At 33.2% G+C, this 18,040-nt stretch overlaps 1 protein-coding gene across 2 annotated transcripts; it reads right to left on the reverse strand.

The window, feature by feature from the left end:
- Positions 1-85: 85 nt before the first annotated feature.
- Positions 86-14,352, reverse strand: LOC124365771 (COA8 family protein CG14806, mitochondrial). Of its 2 annotated transcripts, none has more exons than XM_046821776.1 (3): positions 13,986-14,352; positions 1,994-2,221; positions 86-802 (listed from the first exon to the last, which is right to left on the reverse strand). In XM_046821776.1, exons 1-3 carry the CDS (start codon positions 14,073-14,075, stop codon positions 575-577), a joined length of 546 nt encoding a protein of 181 aa, XP_046677732.1. In that variant the 5' UTR covers positions 14,076-14,352; the 3' UTR covers positions 86-574. The 2 variants fall into 2 exon arrangements, with proteins under 2 accessions (XP_046677732.1, XP_046677733.1); XM_046821777.1 differs by lacking the exon at positions 13,986-14,352 and adding an exon at positions 4,648-5,431.
- Between the last annotated feature and the right edge of the window lie 3,688 nt (positions 14,353-18,040).

An 18,040-nucleotide genomic window follows, 5' to 3' on the forward strand; every position in this document is an offset into this window, starting at 1 on the left:
AATAATGTTTGGCATCCAAGGGAAGTATTACATCCTACATTTATAATACGACAAATCAAAGAATGGCTAATAACACTCAAAAACGCCCAAATAAAAATAATTTATTTCACTGTCTATTTACAATTTTCACAATAAAACAACTATTTAAGGTATCTTATCGTCACACATACACTGATACTGATTGTATTATACAATTACATTTGATATATTGATAACAGTATTTGGTTTAACTTTCACAAGGTACTCTGAATAAAAATTTTTACTCAAAATGGCAGCATTATGCTTTAAATATTTATTTTGTTAAATATTAAGGATGGATGCTAAACGAACTGAGGTACGATGTTGCTACAGAAAATTTATTGACTACTTTGTAAACTGAACAACATTTTTGCGTTGTATAAATAAATTATATCTATTTAATTGTTTAAATGCCCAAAATAACGCTCAAGACTTATTTGCTACAGATCAGATATTAGGTAATTTTGTGCTAACCACGAGAAATCAGGGTCCCCACCGATCCCTACTTTCAGGTACGAGTAATTACTACGCAAATAAGAAATTCGTGCCAAAAGAATCACTTCTGTGCTTCTCGGACAGCCCTGTGTGGGCGTAGCAGCCGAGCCACCTTGACCCGCAAGTGGAGAAGGATCAACTGCGCGTTCCTTCGGTACCAATCCAGGTTATACTCCATGTGTGTCTTCCAGTTCTTGTCCAGAAAGGCTTTGTAGAACACTGACATCTCGTCAGCGCTGAGTGAAGAATCTCCCTCTCTTTGGTGGGTTGCCATGAACTCTTTCCGTTCCTGCAAACAACAGTTGCTCTCGTTATTGATACGACAATGACGCAGCAACATCTGAATCGTTCTTTCATAAACACGTGATCGCAGAATCTATATGGATTAACCTATTGCAGGTGAAAGGTACAACACATGTCTCCTACCGCTCAGCAGACCAGAGGCCAAAAAGCACACATTTTGTTCTGCATTTAGCAACTACCATTGTATTTCTTTACATTTCCACTAGAATGTGTTTAGATGCTCTCACTTAGGTTTGGCATTTAGTTTATTTCAGTTCCGGTTGGTTACACATACTATACACCTGGTAGGGTGTTAGATTAGTTGTTTGTAAATGGCAGTCGGTTGTGCGCTTTTTTCACTTCAGATCTTCGAATAAACGTGAGTCAATATTTTGGTTTCACATTTATTAATTCAAATTTATTTATATAAGAAAATTGCAAACATTATCTTTTGAAATAGCAATTAGCGCAATAAAGAATTGCCACAAGTAAATTGTGTATGCTAAGCAGGCTGTCTGCTGCTGCCGCACTATCTATCATTGAATGAATAACTCTGGCCAGCATGTGTATTACGTCACCCACAACAGGTTAGCCCATATCAGCCTAGTGGTGCCATGTGGACACATCAGTATGTTCTACAGAGTGTTATTCTCAAAATAAAAAAGTAAATTAAATTAAATGTTAAAGAGTAATCTTTTAAATATGAGTGAGCAAAAAATGATTATGATATGGATATGATCGACTCAACAAAATGGACATCAAAAAGATGATAACGGAATATACTCCAAAACCGGTACATGCAGGTGGAGAAGGAGGGGAGCACCAGTCAGATCTGTCCCCGGCCAGGGAATATCAAAGTCTCTGAGTCAATATCAATGTGGAGCAGCCAATCACTGATCCAAGTCTCCAGTGTTCTCTATTAGTCTTCAAATAGGTTAAAATCACATTTCTAGCGTTTAACCGAGCGTTTTAACCGGAACTGGATCTCGATTGGGCTCTCATTGTCAGGAATATAAAAGTGGAAGGGTCGCAAGTTAGACACAGGGTCACAGTGGTGGTCTCTGGCTGACGTGGGCGGACTGCTTTGAGCAACTTTGTCTACATCAGTTATAAATACACATATCAAAATAACCCCAATTTCAAATTTAAGTTTGGTCAAACTTGATCTATAGCCAAAAATTACACTAGTGTTGCTTACATTGACAAATTTAATATTCTGTTCTGTCCAAAAGTCCTGATTCCACTGCTGCACTTCCTGGCGTTTTAACCTGAACTGTGTCTCGATGGGGCTCTCATTATCAGGAATATAAAAGTGGAAGGGTCGCAGGTTAGACACAGGGTGTGGCGGTCCGATCAGATCACAGTGGTGGTCTCTGGCTGACGAGGGAGGGCTGCTTTGAGCATTCGTGTGGCAACTCAGTGAAATCTAAAAAGGAGAAGTACAATAAGTAATATTAATACACTTAAACAATCTATGGAAATAAAATATTTTAGAACTACACAAAAATACCCTTTTCCCACCGACAAAATTGGACATTACTTCAACACATCTTTTTGACTGTCCTCGACTTGAAAACAATAGATCAATATTTAATACTGACGAGAATAAATAGTCGACATAATACTAAATTGTATTTGGCTGCAAAAAGTCTTATCGAGGAAGAATCTAAGAGTCCAGCATAGAGGATAAAAAATGCCATATATAACATATTAAAAGACTTTACATTTTGCTTCCCCTCAGAAAAAATACCTTAAATCTATGTTTGGCTATCTGGAACTTTTGATTGGAATTTAATTTTTAAATAAACACAGAGTTTTATTACTATGCGTGTCCCTCATTGGGATATGGCTGAGCCTTAGTGAAGCTTACAACTCATGGGGCTGGAAAATATTACTCATCTATCTCTTCGACTACGTGTTTGTCAGGGAACTGGTCCAATTCCTCTTATATTATATATTTGTCTACCATTCTGACTGTCTGCGTGCTGGATCTCTTGAGAGTGCACTGAGCTATAGATATATAAAATTTCACATGAAACTTCAGTGAAGCTCTTTACGCTACAGGTGTGTCGTACTGCTATCATGGATAGGCTTAGAGAAAGTAAACATGTTCAATAGTTCATGTTATCTATCGCTACATAGCAGATAGGGACATAGATTTTTACACTTATTAAAAGTCATGATAAGTACATATAATAGTTGAAGTTTTCTTCTGTAGCCTACATTTTCTGGGCAATAAAATCCCAAGTTCTGGTCCACATTCTAAGAAGAATTATATTACAATTTTTAATTCTTAGAGAGTGAATTTAAAACGTAAAATGACTCAAACACGAACATTATTTCATCCTGTAAGTAACGAAATGATCAATATTATTTTCGGCAGATTCTGATGATCAATTCTGGCCAACACAATACTTACGACAACAAGGTCAATTATCAGAGTGTTCTTAATTCCTGAAATTTGTCTTTGCTCTATTAGAGGTTAATGTACCTTACAAGCAGTGCTGAAATTAAACATTTCAGTTAAAGTGCTGAGATAACTTTTTCATGAGAAGAAACTGCATGAAGAGTATTTATTCTATTGGCACCTCCATCTGATTTTTTGCATTTAACCAGCTCGACAGCCTTTTTACGATTAACTAGGCTGGAATAACACATTTAGAAAAGGACAATTTTTATTGATTCAGTAGCTATCAAATGTCTAGACCTAATACTGACCATTGCAAGTCTTAGATGAGTTTGCTTTGGAACTTTTTACACCAAATTATCACAAGTCCATTAGATATGCTAGAAGATTTATTTAAATGACTAATTACTTCGGTTAAATACTGATGTACACCAATTTATAGCATCCTGGGAGCCATATGAGTAACAAGTGGATCTTACAGAAAAAGCAAGATTCAAACGCCTCATATCAGCTTATGACATTTAAAATTAAAACACACCTTAATAAAAATTGGTTGACCTTAGAAAGTATTATCACTGGGCCTAGAATTTACACACCTTTGCCGTACAATTTATTTTGATAGTTCCTTTTCAGATTTTATTCATACTCATAACAAAAATCAATGAAGAATAGGAAATGTAATAACTTACTTCAAGCAGTTTGTGGCGAAAATCTTTTGGGCTGCAGTATAATAAGCGGCCACTAAGTTAACGCAATTGAATTACAATCAAATCATGATTATAAAACCATCAAATCATGATTATAGAATCCTCAAATCATGATTATAGAATCATCAATATTCATGACCATAAAAAATACTGAAAACAAAATGTCAGACCAAATTACGTAATAGGTATTTCAAATAACAATATAGTTTTACTGGTTTTAAATCAATGTTAACGATAAATAAAAAAGTATCTATGCTATCTATATTTATAAAATTTTAAAACCATTTTAACAAAAACAGCTGACAATGATTAATTATCAATGTCTAAAGGTTAAATGTTGTATTTAATAGTATCAATATTTATAATTGATATAATGATTCGATTGTGTTGGTGGCCATTTATTATACTGCAGCCATCTTTTGCCCTAAATTGAATTGGCAGTAGATGATTAGAAAGCCTTGATAAGGACAATTGACATGAAGTTCAAATAAATGAGTTTAAGAATCACTCTAAATCAAGGATCTATGATGGTTACCGGTATCCTCTATTAATAATTACTGTACCTGTGGTTACATTAATTTTGTTACGTTTGCAATGGATATTTGTAAAACTAATTTCAACTTTATAAAAAATAACATAGCCTAAGATAAAGAAAACTATGAATACATTAAATAACAGTCTATCATGGTATTAAGTTAACATTTAAATAAAAAACTGAATTTATGATATATTTATTACCAAGATTTTGAACATGGTGCAATACAGCAATTAATCACTAGAAGATGTGAGGGCCATTAATGAGAAGCGAACATTGTCAGGATCTCTTGCCATGAACTGTTTGACAACTTGCGCAGCATCTTTTAACAAAGTTTCTGGTGAAGAGGGTCCACGAGCAATTGGAAATGGCCTTTCACCATCCAATTCATAAAGTTCTCCATCCCTACAGACAAAAGCTATAAAGTGGTAATCCACCTCTTCGTCTGATTGAGGTGCACTTGTCTGACCTTCGCTGGCTACTGCCTTGTGAGCTTCCAAGATCCCTTCATGCTTTTGTAACAGTTCTCCACGTTCTTCAGGAGATAAATTTGTAGAACTATACAAGAAGTCTTTGAGGCAGCCATCCGTTAGCTGAATTTTACCCAGGTTATTTGCCACACTGTGTATAATAGCTACAGTTCCACACGCGTTATGCAGGTATTGTTTCATGTAATATACATTTGAGGAAGTTTTCTGTCCCTTTTCTTCAATGTTTGCATTCTCTTTTACACAATGATCTTCGTAATTCTTTGAAGTGGGAAATAAGAGCATCAGAGAAACAATTGGTTGCGGCACGACAGCCAACATATCATCATCCAACCCGTAAACATCGGTAACTTGCCATTTCTCTGGCACGCCTATGTTCAGTAAGAACTTATTAATCACTTCAGGATTGGATTCAAGCGGTATCACTGACATTTTACTATAATTATAGTTACTTTCACTATGACCACTAAAAATTTAACCGGATAACCTAACACTCTATGGCTCCGCACAACTCACTAACACTCCAAGTCCAAATAAATACCAGAACCAGACCCAAGACAACAAACTGAACAAACTAAAACTGAAGCTTTGGGAGTAAGTAACCAACCACTAAATATAACGTAAACGGTTGATCAACGCTCAGCTGTTTAAACAGTTTTTTCCAACAACATTATTTTTGTCTGTTTACTTGAAAGCAAGTTCTGCATTTTTTTCAAATTACCATGAAACCACAAATCCAACCATTATTACTTTTATTCGAAAACTACCGGCTTTCTTCACTGACTTGAATTGACTATATTCGGTTCGTTGAATATAGTTTTAGATGGATAACACTAATATCACCTTTTTTACCATAGTATTATTTTACCTGTTATTTGGATAACGTTTTTCTTGTGGACACTCATTCAAAAGCAAGCGGCTAGTGAAATAATAAGTTATTACTTGATTGTTATCGGTAGTTAGCGTTATTGACCAGTGACAGTGCCATGGTTGGGACCCTATTATTTCGATAACGTTTATGTCCTGACTGTTATCACAGACAATGGATACGTTTATAGAAACGTATCCATTGTCTGTGCTGTTATCGAAGTTAGCGTTATCTGCCTAAGGTATTAGCAATGTTTGGACTTAATTTGTTTGGATAATGTTTTGTCCTGACTATTATCGGTTGCTGGCGTTTCGGCAGTGATATAAAATTATTGAATGGCCTCATGCAGTAGCGTAGCCAGAAATTTTGTTCGGGGGGGGGGGGTCCGAAACCGGGGATCCGGGGGACGTTTTGTGTGTTATTTGCCAATGAGTTACTGGTAAAAGGTAAATACCAAAAATATGGAGCTTTAGTAACTACGCCCTATAGAAAGTGGAAAGATGTAATAGGCAAATTCAACTCTCCAGCAACTCTAGTACCACAAATTTTCTTGTATAGCTACAGAAACTTTACGAAGTTCGATTCTGGCCGAGTAGAAGGCACCAATGTGATGTTATATTTACTGGATAAGAAAGAAGAAGAACAATAAAGAACTTCACTCAAGCGTATAATTGACACAACTATATTCTGTGGAGAAAATGAAACACCCCTTCGGGGACATTGGGCCACTGACGGCCGAACACCCTTTAACAAAAGGAGGGCAATTTTCTAGCGTTGCTCGGGTACAGATCAAACTAACGGTCAGAAAATACATCGGAAAAACTCTACTGATTAGAAGTTCGGCTGCTTTGGATTTCACCGATTGAGGTATTTATGAATGAGTTATAATGACGATTTTTTGTATCATTACACTGTAGACGAGTATATAATGATCAGAAAAAAACAAAAAATCACTTTCGGTCAGAAAAAAATACACGTGAAAAACTCTAATGATTAGAACTTCAACTACTTCGGACTTCAGTTATTGAGGTAAACGTGGTATTTTTAATTGAGTTAGGGCGACGATTATTTTTTTATCATTAAACTGTACTCGACTAACTACATAATTATCGAGAAAAAAAATCACTTGGTCGGAAAATACACTTGAAAAACTCTACTGATTAGAACTTCAACTAATTTGGCCTTCAGTGATTGAGGTAAACGTGGTGTTTTCGGTTGAGTTAGGACGACGACTTTTGTTATCATTAAACTGTACTCGACTAACTATATAATTATCGAGAAAAAAATCACTTTCGGTCGGCAAATACCGAAGAAAAGCTCCCTACAGATTCAAGTTTTGACGATTTTGGATTTCACTGGTTGAGTCGTTGAGATAAAAGTGGTACTTAGAATTATGTTAGAACATTGATTTTGGGTATCAGTTGAACGCCGACTAATACATTATATAATTATCGAGAAACAAAACAATAAAATCACTTCCGGACGGAAAATACCGAGGAAAAGGTCTCTACAGATTCAAGTTTTGACGATTTTGGATTTCACTGGTTGAGTCGTTGAGATAAAAGTGGTACTTAGAATTATGTTACAACATTGATTTTGGGTATCAATTGAACGCCGACTAATAACTATATAATTATCGAAGAAATATTGAAAAAAATAACTTTCGGTCAGATAATACACAGGAAAAACCCTACTGATAAGAACTTGTTTAACCACTCAACCGGTGAAGTCCAAAATCGTCAAAACTTGAATCTTCGGTATTTACCGACCGGAAGTTATTTTTTTTTCTCGATAATTATATAGTTAGTCGAGTACAGTTTAATGGTAAAAAAATCTTCGCCCTAGCTCAATCAAAAATACCACGTTTACCTCAATAACTGAAGTCCAAATTAGTTGAAATTCTAATCAGTAGAGTTTTCAAGTGTATTTTCCGACCAAAAGTTAATTTTTATAGTTTTTTCGATAATTATATACACGTCTACAGTGTAATAACACCTAAAATCAACGTCGTAACTTAATTCTAAGCGGTCATTTTACGTCCCCAGGACGAATTTGAACGAAGTGGTCGCTAATTTAAACTGTTCGCCGTGTTACGGTTCAGGTTACTTTGCGACGTCACGTACCCCGCCCTATAGAAATACCGTGATTACACTACACTATCCGAAAGGCCGAGCCCAAAAGTATCGTTTGATACTTTATGATTTAAACGAAAGGACAATTATATTTTTAACAACGGTCACTTTAATCAATTAAATCAATCAATTTAATGTTTGTAGACAAGAGTAATGATAACTCTCCTTTTTTCTCCTGCTCCACGCTTCTTTTTTTAATGTCTTAAAATTTCGGGGGGGGGGGTCCGGACCCCCTGGACCCCCCCTTCGCTACGCCACTGGCCTCATGTTCTTCAATATGAGTGGCTCAAGTAATTCTGTTGTGCATATACATAAACAAATAATTTTTTGTTATTTAACTAATTAGTAAAACAATGTCACGAATTTGTAAATAAATGCATATAATTATTATTTGTATTATCTACTAGCGGGCCCGGCGCGCTTTGCTGCGCATTTCAATAATTTTTTGCCAAAGTTGCCCGCGGCTTCGCACGCAATTTCCCGTTGAAAACAGTACACTATATTCACTTATTCTTTTTCTATCACATTCTAAACATTGCTGAGATAATTGATAGTCGTTCCATCGTGAGCCTCTTGGGCGTATTATGAAGGTATGTACCATATTCCTGCCTCTATCTAGCTGTTACCCACGGCTTCGCACGCAAATCTTAAGAACCGAAGTCCTTATATTACTTAGTAATTTTTTTTTTTTTACTGTAATAAATTTTAGATTAAATTAGTTATATCTCCGATGCCACGATTGAGCTTGCTTTGTTGTCTCGATCGAGAGAATATGTACACACGGAGTTTTGAGAACCATACTTCTGTCAAAAAAAAAAACAACTAAGGTTGATTTTATAACATTCTTTATATTTGTAGCCAACGTAAGATAGTAATTATGATATCTGCATTGCTCTTCTGATCAAGCATGAGCATGGTTTATATTAAATAAATATTGCAGTTAAAGGTGAATTTTTACGTCAAATTTGAATTGTATTATCTGGATAGTAAAGTCTATGTTTAACAGTGATTGCAGAAACAGTTTAAACAAAATTTGTCGTTTCTCTTAAGCTTACTCTATGCTTTAAAACTATAAGTGTAATATATGTTTACAAAGAACAGCTGATTAAAAATTTGAAAAGACGTTAACATATGTTTGCTGCAATGCATTTCTTATGGGTATTTCTGTAACCAGTGGGGCGGAATCCTGAATCGGGAAAGGGATGGGCATAGCTTATAAACCTTCTCCGTGGAAAAATACATATACGTACAAATTTTCATCATGATCGGTCCAATAGTTCACGATTCCATAAAGGACAAACATACAAACATTCATTTTTATATATATAGATAGATTACACTAAAATACAAAGAATTATAATAGTATTATTTTGAACGAAAAAGTAATTAACTACATTAAATAAATAGTCTGAATAAATAACACATATTGTAATTAATTCATTACCAAAGACTACATATTTTGACTTAAGATATTCCTATAAAGAAGATATTTTCTATATTGGACAATGGTATTTCTGCCACAGAAAAATAACAGTGCAACAGAAAAAAAACAAAACAATAGAAAATTTAGATTATCCAGTTTGAAGGTATACTGATATGAATGTTCGTTATTGAGACACTCCTAGTATTAGATTATCAAAATAAGAGGTTACTATAACTTAATACCACTCAATAACATGTTAGGTAAAACCTAATAATTATTTAACAAGCATAATTCCATCTCTGTACAGCTAATTATGCATGAAAGCTTTTGTCTTGGTGGGTTAGAAAAAAATTTAATCATGTTCATGTTTACATGTATTTAATTACCGATTGCAGTTACACAATAGTGGATTGTTTGTTTAATACTTTCTTGCAAGACTGGCAAATAAAATTCCTAATAAAATTTGTATCCAAGAAATGGTTAAAGAATTTGTTCATACACAGAAGTATTTTAAACCACTATACAGAATGTCCATAAATTACACTATCAAACTTGAGCATTTGGTTTGTCAAACCAAAATAAATAAAAAATATCATCTTCTTAGTTTACTATTTGTGCTTTGTTGTGTTTTAGAGGGGGAGGTTATATATTTAAATTAAACAGAGAGGTATTAAATTCAAACGGCAAAATGTTTAGTTCATCTAATACCTGTTCCTAAAAAAATTTCAGAAAAATATGTTAGGTTTCAAGTTTCAAAATGGCGGCCATACAACATTTTCAAAGTATAATAGTGCAGAAACAAAAGAATGTATACAACATTTTTACAATTATTCTACAAATAATAACAGGATAGTAAAGCTTTTATTGAGCACAATCCCTTTCCCTTTGGTCCAACGGCCAGCAATATGCATAAATAGGCACTTAACTTTAGGCAATAGAATTTGAATATTGAATTTGAATTTACGGGAAGTATAGAGAATGTTATAATACTTCTTCGTTCCAAGTTTCATTGAGATATCTTAATTTTTAGTACCCGGTCAACATGTTACTGTCGTTTTTGACCCGGGTCAACAAAACAGTCAGAACCGAATTGTTGATGTTGATTTATTGCATTGTAGCTAGTTTGTCTTGTCAATTGTAAAGTTATTTATTGTTTTGCATTTTTTCATTATTTTCTTATTTAAATCTATGTATTTATTATCTATGTAAACACTTGTTCGTGTTTTAATGTTTTATTTATTTTGACAAGAACTATCCAGTCTTACTGGTTAACGTTTGCTCCAGTGGTAATGGTAATTGTTAATTTTAATATTATAATTACATTAATTACATTATGACATACAACTTTAACATTTTGTATCGAGTTATAACCTTACTATGTAATACTAATTTACTACTACACTTCTAATTATCTTATGTGACAAAATCTATTGTAACATTTATGTTATTTGGCTTGTTTTGGTTATACAGTACACTTTTGTTTAGACCAATTTGCTTGGAGTTTTCAGAAATTGTATTATCTAAAAATGAGGATAGTATATCACTATATATTTTTGAGCAGCAGAACATATATATATATATATATATATATATATATATATATATATATATATATATATATATATATATACTAAATACAAAAGTGCATAGTTATATTTTCTGGTATTTATAAAAAATACAATATTTAAACAAAACAAATTAAATGATAAATGACAATGTTTATAGAACATACATTATTCGGATTATATTGTAATTAAAAAAAATATATAAATATATATATTTAAAATTATTGTTAATATATAATATAACATTATATGGTATTTATTTACAATACCGTGACCATGAAAAATGGACTTTTTTTCATGGGTTGGGCATTTATAGCCAAGTATTATTATCACAGGTGCATATAAACTGGGGGGAAAGTATATCATTGTATTATATTGATGCATTTCGGCCATTATTGCATTAAGGATGGAAAATAACCGACAAAATTTTGTCGAACAACACTTGGAGGGTTAAGGATCAGGGGCATCACGTGATCTGGGATTCGACTTTTGCAAGCTCGAGTTAATTTTTTTTCTAAAAGAGCAAGCAGTGCGCAGCACTGCGCAGCGGGCAGGCATCGTTGACAGGATTAACGTCATCATTTCAGTAAAATTGCCAGAGGTACTGTCAAAAACAGAGTTTTCAGAGGATTTCAAAAAATCGTAACTCCTTTGATTTTCGTTGCCGACGAATTTTTTCTTCACTATTGTTTTCAGGAAAAATTGTAGTTTTCAGGAAAAAAAAATTAACATACCTTTCCATGGTCACGATTTTGTAAATTGATACCCATTATATATATATATATATATATATATATATAAATAATATATATATATATATATATACGGTATATATAAAATAAATATATATATATATATAAAATATATATATATATATATATATATATATATATATATATATATATATATATATATATATTTCAATTAATAGCCAGAAAGTTGTCTTTAGGGTAATTTTGAGCAATTACTGGAACAACTTAAATTTGTTTTTACTAATTTTATATGAATTTAAGTAATATAAAAATAAATCAAATTAAAAAAATACAAAGTAATGTATAAAATAATCTGTCTTTATCCTATTTCAACTACATAATTATTCAATTGTTACACGTATCTCACTATATAATAACTTGAACATGTTTGTTTGTAATAAAAGTATATAAAAATTGCCGAGTTTGACCAAGGAATAGTACACCTTCTAAATGACAAATGGCGACTGAAGGTGGGAAGATAAAATGAGATGAAGACAGCAACAAGATGTTCATTGTCCACATACAAAAACATTTAATATAGTATAGCCTAATAGAAAGGGACAAAGGGTTATTTTGTTTATTTCAGTCAATATTTTGAATTACTATTTTTAGTTGATTTCATCTTTCGGACACCTGCAGTCATGACAATTTTTTTATGTTCACATTGTTAAATATTTCCAAATGGTATAATAATTAAATAGTAACAAAACGTAAATTGAGGCAGTAACTTGGCTCAAAATTAGGCCTACCATTTGTCAGTTAGTTTAGGTCTCACTTCACCATTATAAGTGTGACCAGGGTGTAAAAAACTTGCACATTCATTATCAGATTCGTAATTGAATTTTGATTAATTATAGATACATAATAAAGTGATTATTTTTGTTCATCATCAGCAGCGTGAGGGCAACTCCATATTCTGTAATTAGACTTCTTAGAATTTATCTCATATAACGGATAAATATTTTGAAATGTCTGTTTTACAGTGCTGTCCCTACATTACTTGAGAAACAAAAATGATCTGTTAGTACCTATTCAGGTAAACTGGGGTAACAAATGAATATTTCAGGTCTGATCACAGGTACCTCTTGCTATCAATGCAGGTTGCAGCAATATTGGCTACAGTATAATAAACGACCGCCACAACAATCGAATCAGCGAACAATTATTAACTATCAATTAAAAATACCTAAACTATTGAGTACAAAAACACTAATTCTTATTTAGAATCAATTGTTGCTAGTTGGTTTTTTACGTATTAAAATAATAATATTGTTTAAAATTACTTAAACAATTTATTAAATCATTAGAGTAATGGCCGCAAGTACAATGGCAATGGTGTTATTTCTGTCACAAGCTGAAAGACACTTATTCTTCATAATAGTAAGAAGTAGGCATTTTATTGTTTTTTTATGGGTAGGGTACGATAAGCGGACCCGGTTTTTTATATCGAAGAATGTAATCATCAATACTTAATATTCACATCTCAAATCCTAGACTATCAATCGATATAAAAGTATCTATAGTCCTTGATAACAATCATGTGTTTTAAATTAAAATATGAATTTTTATTATTTACAGTGATGAAACAAATTATTATTATAACCAAAATTAGGAAAACTGAAGACAACCATATTTGCTCCTCTCACAGTTACAATTGTTTCTTTCCCACAAATTTCACATAATGGGTTTTCGGTGCGAGTCCAACATGTTGAAGTCACGAAAAACATGTCTTATCATCTTTCCAAACAATGTCGTGTAGTTTTCTAAAATTGACTGCCATTTTTAATAATCAAATGTTACTTAGGCTATATAAAATTGAAATCTTACATTACGAGTATTATTTTTAAGTGTTTACAGCTGTTGATATGGATTATTTAAGTTAATTGTTCAAAATAATTAATCGGTATCGATTGATTATATCAATGGTTATGATTAAGTGATATCGTTTGCCAATTTCGATATAAAAAACCGGGTCCGCTTATAGTACCCTACCCTTTTTTATAGTTAATAAATACACATAGCCTAGATGGTATTTATTCATCATTAAATTATTACATTTTTAGATATAAAAACACCTTAACTATACTTTAATTTGAAATACCTGTTACATAATTCGGTTCAACATTTTTATTTTTGACTAATCTGTAGTTTAATCAAAAATATCGATAATTGAGTGTAATGGTGGCTACTTAATCGCTCTGCAGCCGCAATTTTATCACTAACCATTGAGGCACAACTAAAAAAAACTCAACAAACTGATTACATATTAGTTGTAATTAGATTAGTTTTGTACATACTACTTTTTTAACTTACCTGAGGGCCAAATTTAGTACTCTGAACAGGTATTTGACACTTCAGGAGATACCGACTCATATTATTTAAAACTGGACTCAAGTTATTCATTGTACAATATAAATTATTGAAAAATTCGTGTTGAGACAACTAGGTTAAGCTGAGCAAGATAAACTTGATTTTGAGGTTAGATTGTTGTGGATATAAAAAGCACCAATAATTTAAAGTCAAAATAATTTTAAAACTTAATTTACTAAACAGATTCCAATAATAACAAATATCACAGCATAAGTAAGTGTAAGGACAATTTAACCTAATTCAAAATAAACCTCAAAACTAATCTTACAAAAAAATTATTTAGTGTCGTTTGCACTCTGCAGTACGTTTTTCTGCTTTTATACATAAAGCCATCCAACACTTGGAGAGTATTTTTTATTTTAAACCAAAACAATTCTCACTTTTAACTCTGTTCTTCTAACCCTCGCTAACTAATGTTTTTTTTTTAATTGGTTAACTGAACGGTAGAGTTGATTGTATCTAGTACCAAAGCAAGTATCTGTCATATACTACTGAGTTATTTTTTTGTTCAATTAGGACAAAAGCTAATAGTCCTACAAGGATCTTTTGCGCTTGGTTTCAACGTGACAGGATATTCAGTTTCAATATTTGTTTGAAATTACAATTCTCTATTCCATTCATTATGTGTGGCCGTTTCAAATCTACCCACACCGTTGGTGACGAGTGAATTACATTCCTCAAAGATAGTAACATGTAATTTCAGAGGTTGTGATCAGAATGCCTCCAGCGACCAGTTCGGGTTGGGCCAACTCACATTTCTGATGATGTACGAAAACATATCTTAAGATACTATCAAGTAATATACCGCAATTTCAGATAATCGGATCACAAAAGATCAATAAATTTAGATTTTTAATTTAAATATAATCATAGAAATAGTCGTTCTTCTCATGCCACAATCATAAGGATACCTATTCTTCCCGTATTTGGAAGATCGTTCTTCTTATATTTTAAAGACGGAAGATAGTGAAAAAACACATCACTGCTAAAAATTTTATATTTTAAAAATGTCTATATAATCAATTAAAAATCAATTGCTGAAATCTGAATGGCAGTTGATAAACTCAATGTTAAGCGTAGCTAAGATGGATCGTTTCTAAAGGGTCAATTACACGTGGCGAGTTTACTAGCTAGGCCTACTAGCCGGCTAGTTAGAAGCCGGCGAGTCGGCGAGTGCGCTAGTTGACGATTACACGTAGCTTCCCACTCGCTCCACTCTCCAACTAGTTGCAGAGTAGAGAACTGCGTGTTGTTGAAGTGTTTTTAGTCATCTAAAAATTTGTATAGTGTTTGTGATTTGTGAAATGAAGTGGAATGGAAATGATATAGTTGTGTTTCTTGAAGTATACCGCAAATATCCATTTGTTGTGGAACATTATGCACAAAGATTATACTAACAAAACACTGAAGGAGGACAATATGAAAACGTCTAATGAGTGAACTTGAAGAACATAACTTATTAGGGGGAATGGATTTAAAACAAGTTAAGGCAAAAATAAAGTCAATCAAAGATGTATACAGGCAGGAACTACAGAAAATAGAAAGAAGTAAAAAAGTGGCTGTGGTACTGAAGAAGTGTATACGCCAAAGCTGAGTTGGTTTTAATGACGCAAGTTACTTGAATGAGGTGTCATCAACAAGAAAGAGCACATCAAATATGGTAAGTAAAAAAATTTATTAACAAGTAGTAAATAATTAAAGTACAGTGGAACATGGAAAATTCGAAGTTTTGGCGTGTGTCTAATTTAAGGTATAAATTAGCGTCTGAAAAATAATTGTTGTATTAATCGGAAAATATGTAAGTTGACAAATGTTACTATTTGGCCCATGGCCACTTCTACACTTAAAACACATTAATTCCAACTTTCTCCCATTGCCAGGGGAGTGTATTTTCTTCAGTAAAGTATTTCACGTATTTCTTCCTAATTCCCTCAGCAATCTTACTGTAGTTATTGCTGCTTAGTTTAGCCACAGGTTGCAGAGCAGTGGGACTTTCCCTCCAAAGCCCAGGTGTTACATTGCCAGTATTGAAATCCTCTCGGTCCACTGCTTGTTGTGGCATGTAGTTGCCTGGAGCAGTCTTTCTCAGCCAGTTATGCAGACTGCAAGCCAGCAACAATAACTCTATCAACAGTATCAACTTTTACCTCAATTGGCCTCGAAAACACTCGGAATCGCCAGGCTAGTATGCCGAAAGCATTCTCCGAAAACTCGCCTGACACGAGAAATACGATAATTAAATATTTTTTCTCCGTCACTGAGCCCAACTTTGCTGTAAGGTTTCACGAGATCTGGTCTTAGGGGGAAAGCATCGTCTCCGATAATAACAGAGCTCTCCGGAAATCCAATTGTTTTTACTTTCGATTGCAATGTTTAGAGTACTGTCTTTAAATATTGCACTGTCACTCGCTCGGCCAATTTCCTCCTACATCAATAAAGGTGAAGCAGTAATCGGCATCAACCATAGCAAACAATATAAACACTATATGTTTTTTTGTAGTTGAAGTACACTGAACCGGAAAAAGAGGAGGTTTTTTAACGACAATGTGTTTACCATCTATAGCACCTGACACATCCAGGGAAGTTCCAGCGCTTGAAAGAATAACTTCTCGATTTCTTTCCATTCACATTCTGTTTTTAGGAACCTGCAAAGAAAAAATTTGTATTAAAACTTGTAATATTAAAATGTAAAATATTCATAAAGTATTATTAACTGTTGTTCTTTTGCAGTATCTGTCAAACAAAAGTATCCAATCGATACCAGATGAGGAGTCTGAAGGGCGTGGCAAATTGAGTCAGATGCAGCCCACACTGATTACAACTCCACTGGAAACATCATCAAGGCTCACTCCCGTCTACAGCTATGGGCCCACCAGAGCATCCAAAGAAAAGGTACAGAAAAACCCCACAACCAGATCCTCCCAGCACTGACATATCACAGGCCAATTCAGAAAACTTGACAAAATTGCACACAATGTAACTGAGGATAAGCAATATGAGCAGTTCGGTAGATATGTTGCTGCAGAACTCCGACAGCTACCTAAACGAGAAGCAATTTTGCTGCAGCAAGAAATTCAAGGTTGTTTAACCCGTTCAAAGCTTTCTCTATTGGATAACGAAAAAGAATTTCACGACTTCACATTTATGCAATCTCCAATCACCTCAATGAATGGTCGAAGGACGCAACAAATCGCTGTAAAGTACGTAGGGTATAAACTGTGATATCGTTGATTCCGGAACTCTAAACAGGTACTCTAAAGATTTAAATGAATCTCCAGTGGCTAAATATCGTAACGTTATTTCCAAGTGACTTTGTTATAAGCACTGTCCAATAACGATTAGAGGACCGAGGAATAATTATTGCACTATCGCAAAATCCAGGATGACCAGGTTCAGGATAGAGTATAAACTTATTTTGTATATTTTCTTGATATATTATATAAATATTTGAAATATGTTTTTAGAATATTTGTGTTTAACTACACGTATTATATCTAGACAGTGATTGTACAATAGTTTAATTTGTTGTGTCTAAAAATTGCTTTATTTATTTTAAATAAGAAAAAAATGGAAAGGCAGTCGTGGGACTAATCGACAGAAGTGACTGCTTCTTATAAGAGGCTATGAATATAAATGTTACAATACTATCACTTGCGACATTTTACACACCTCAGGAGTTTGACGTAGAGAAATCCACGAAAAATTAAAATTTCAATGTCATAACAAATGACTTAAAACCCAATTTCAAAATATTTATGATATAAAGTTTGAGACTACCTAAACTATTAACTACACTTATTCACACGTTCTACCGTAACCTTTTGTTTTGTACGCGATTTAGAATATTTGCGGTTATCCAAAGAATATAGTATTATCTCAATCAATATACATTTTTCAAAAACACAAAAGAACAATTTACATTTAAAATATTGAGTTTTGCTTAAAAAACCGTTCTCTTATGACTTTCAACATTTTAAATCAGTTTAATTTTATAACCT

This window comes from Homalodisca vitripennis, chromosome 7 (genome assembly GCF_021130785.1).
Source record: "Homalodisca vitripennis isolate AUS2020 chromosome 7, UT_GWSS_2.1, whole genome shotgun sequence".
In the NCBI taxonomy this organism is placed as follows: Eukaryota; Metazoa; Arthropoda; class Insecta; order Hemiptera; family Cicadellidae; genus Homalodisca; species Homalodisca vitripennis.

Bases quoted from the DNA above. Each gene is read 5' to 3' on its own strand.
- LOC124365771 (XM_046821776.1), bottom strand. From the start codon at position 14,075: ATGAATAACTTGAGTCCAGTTTTAAATAATATGAGTCGGTATCTCCTG. The intron at 2,222-13,985 runs GTAAGTTAAAAA...TCTCCTTTTTAG, and splicing joins GTACTAAATTTGGCCCTCAG to ATTTCACTGAGTTGCCACAC. The intron at 803-1,993 runs GTAAGCAACACT...TGTTGTTTGCAG, and splicing joins AGAATATTAAATTTGTCAAT to GAACGGAAAGAGTTCATGGC.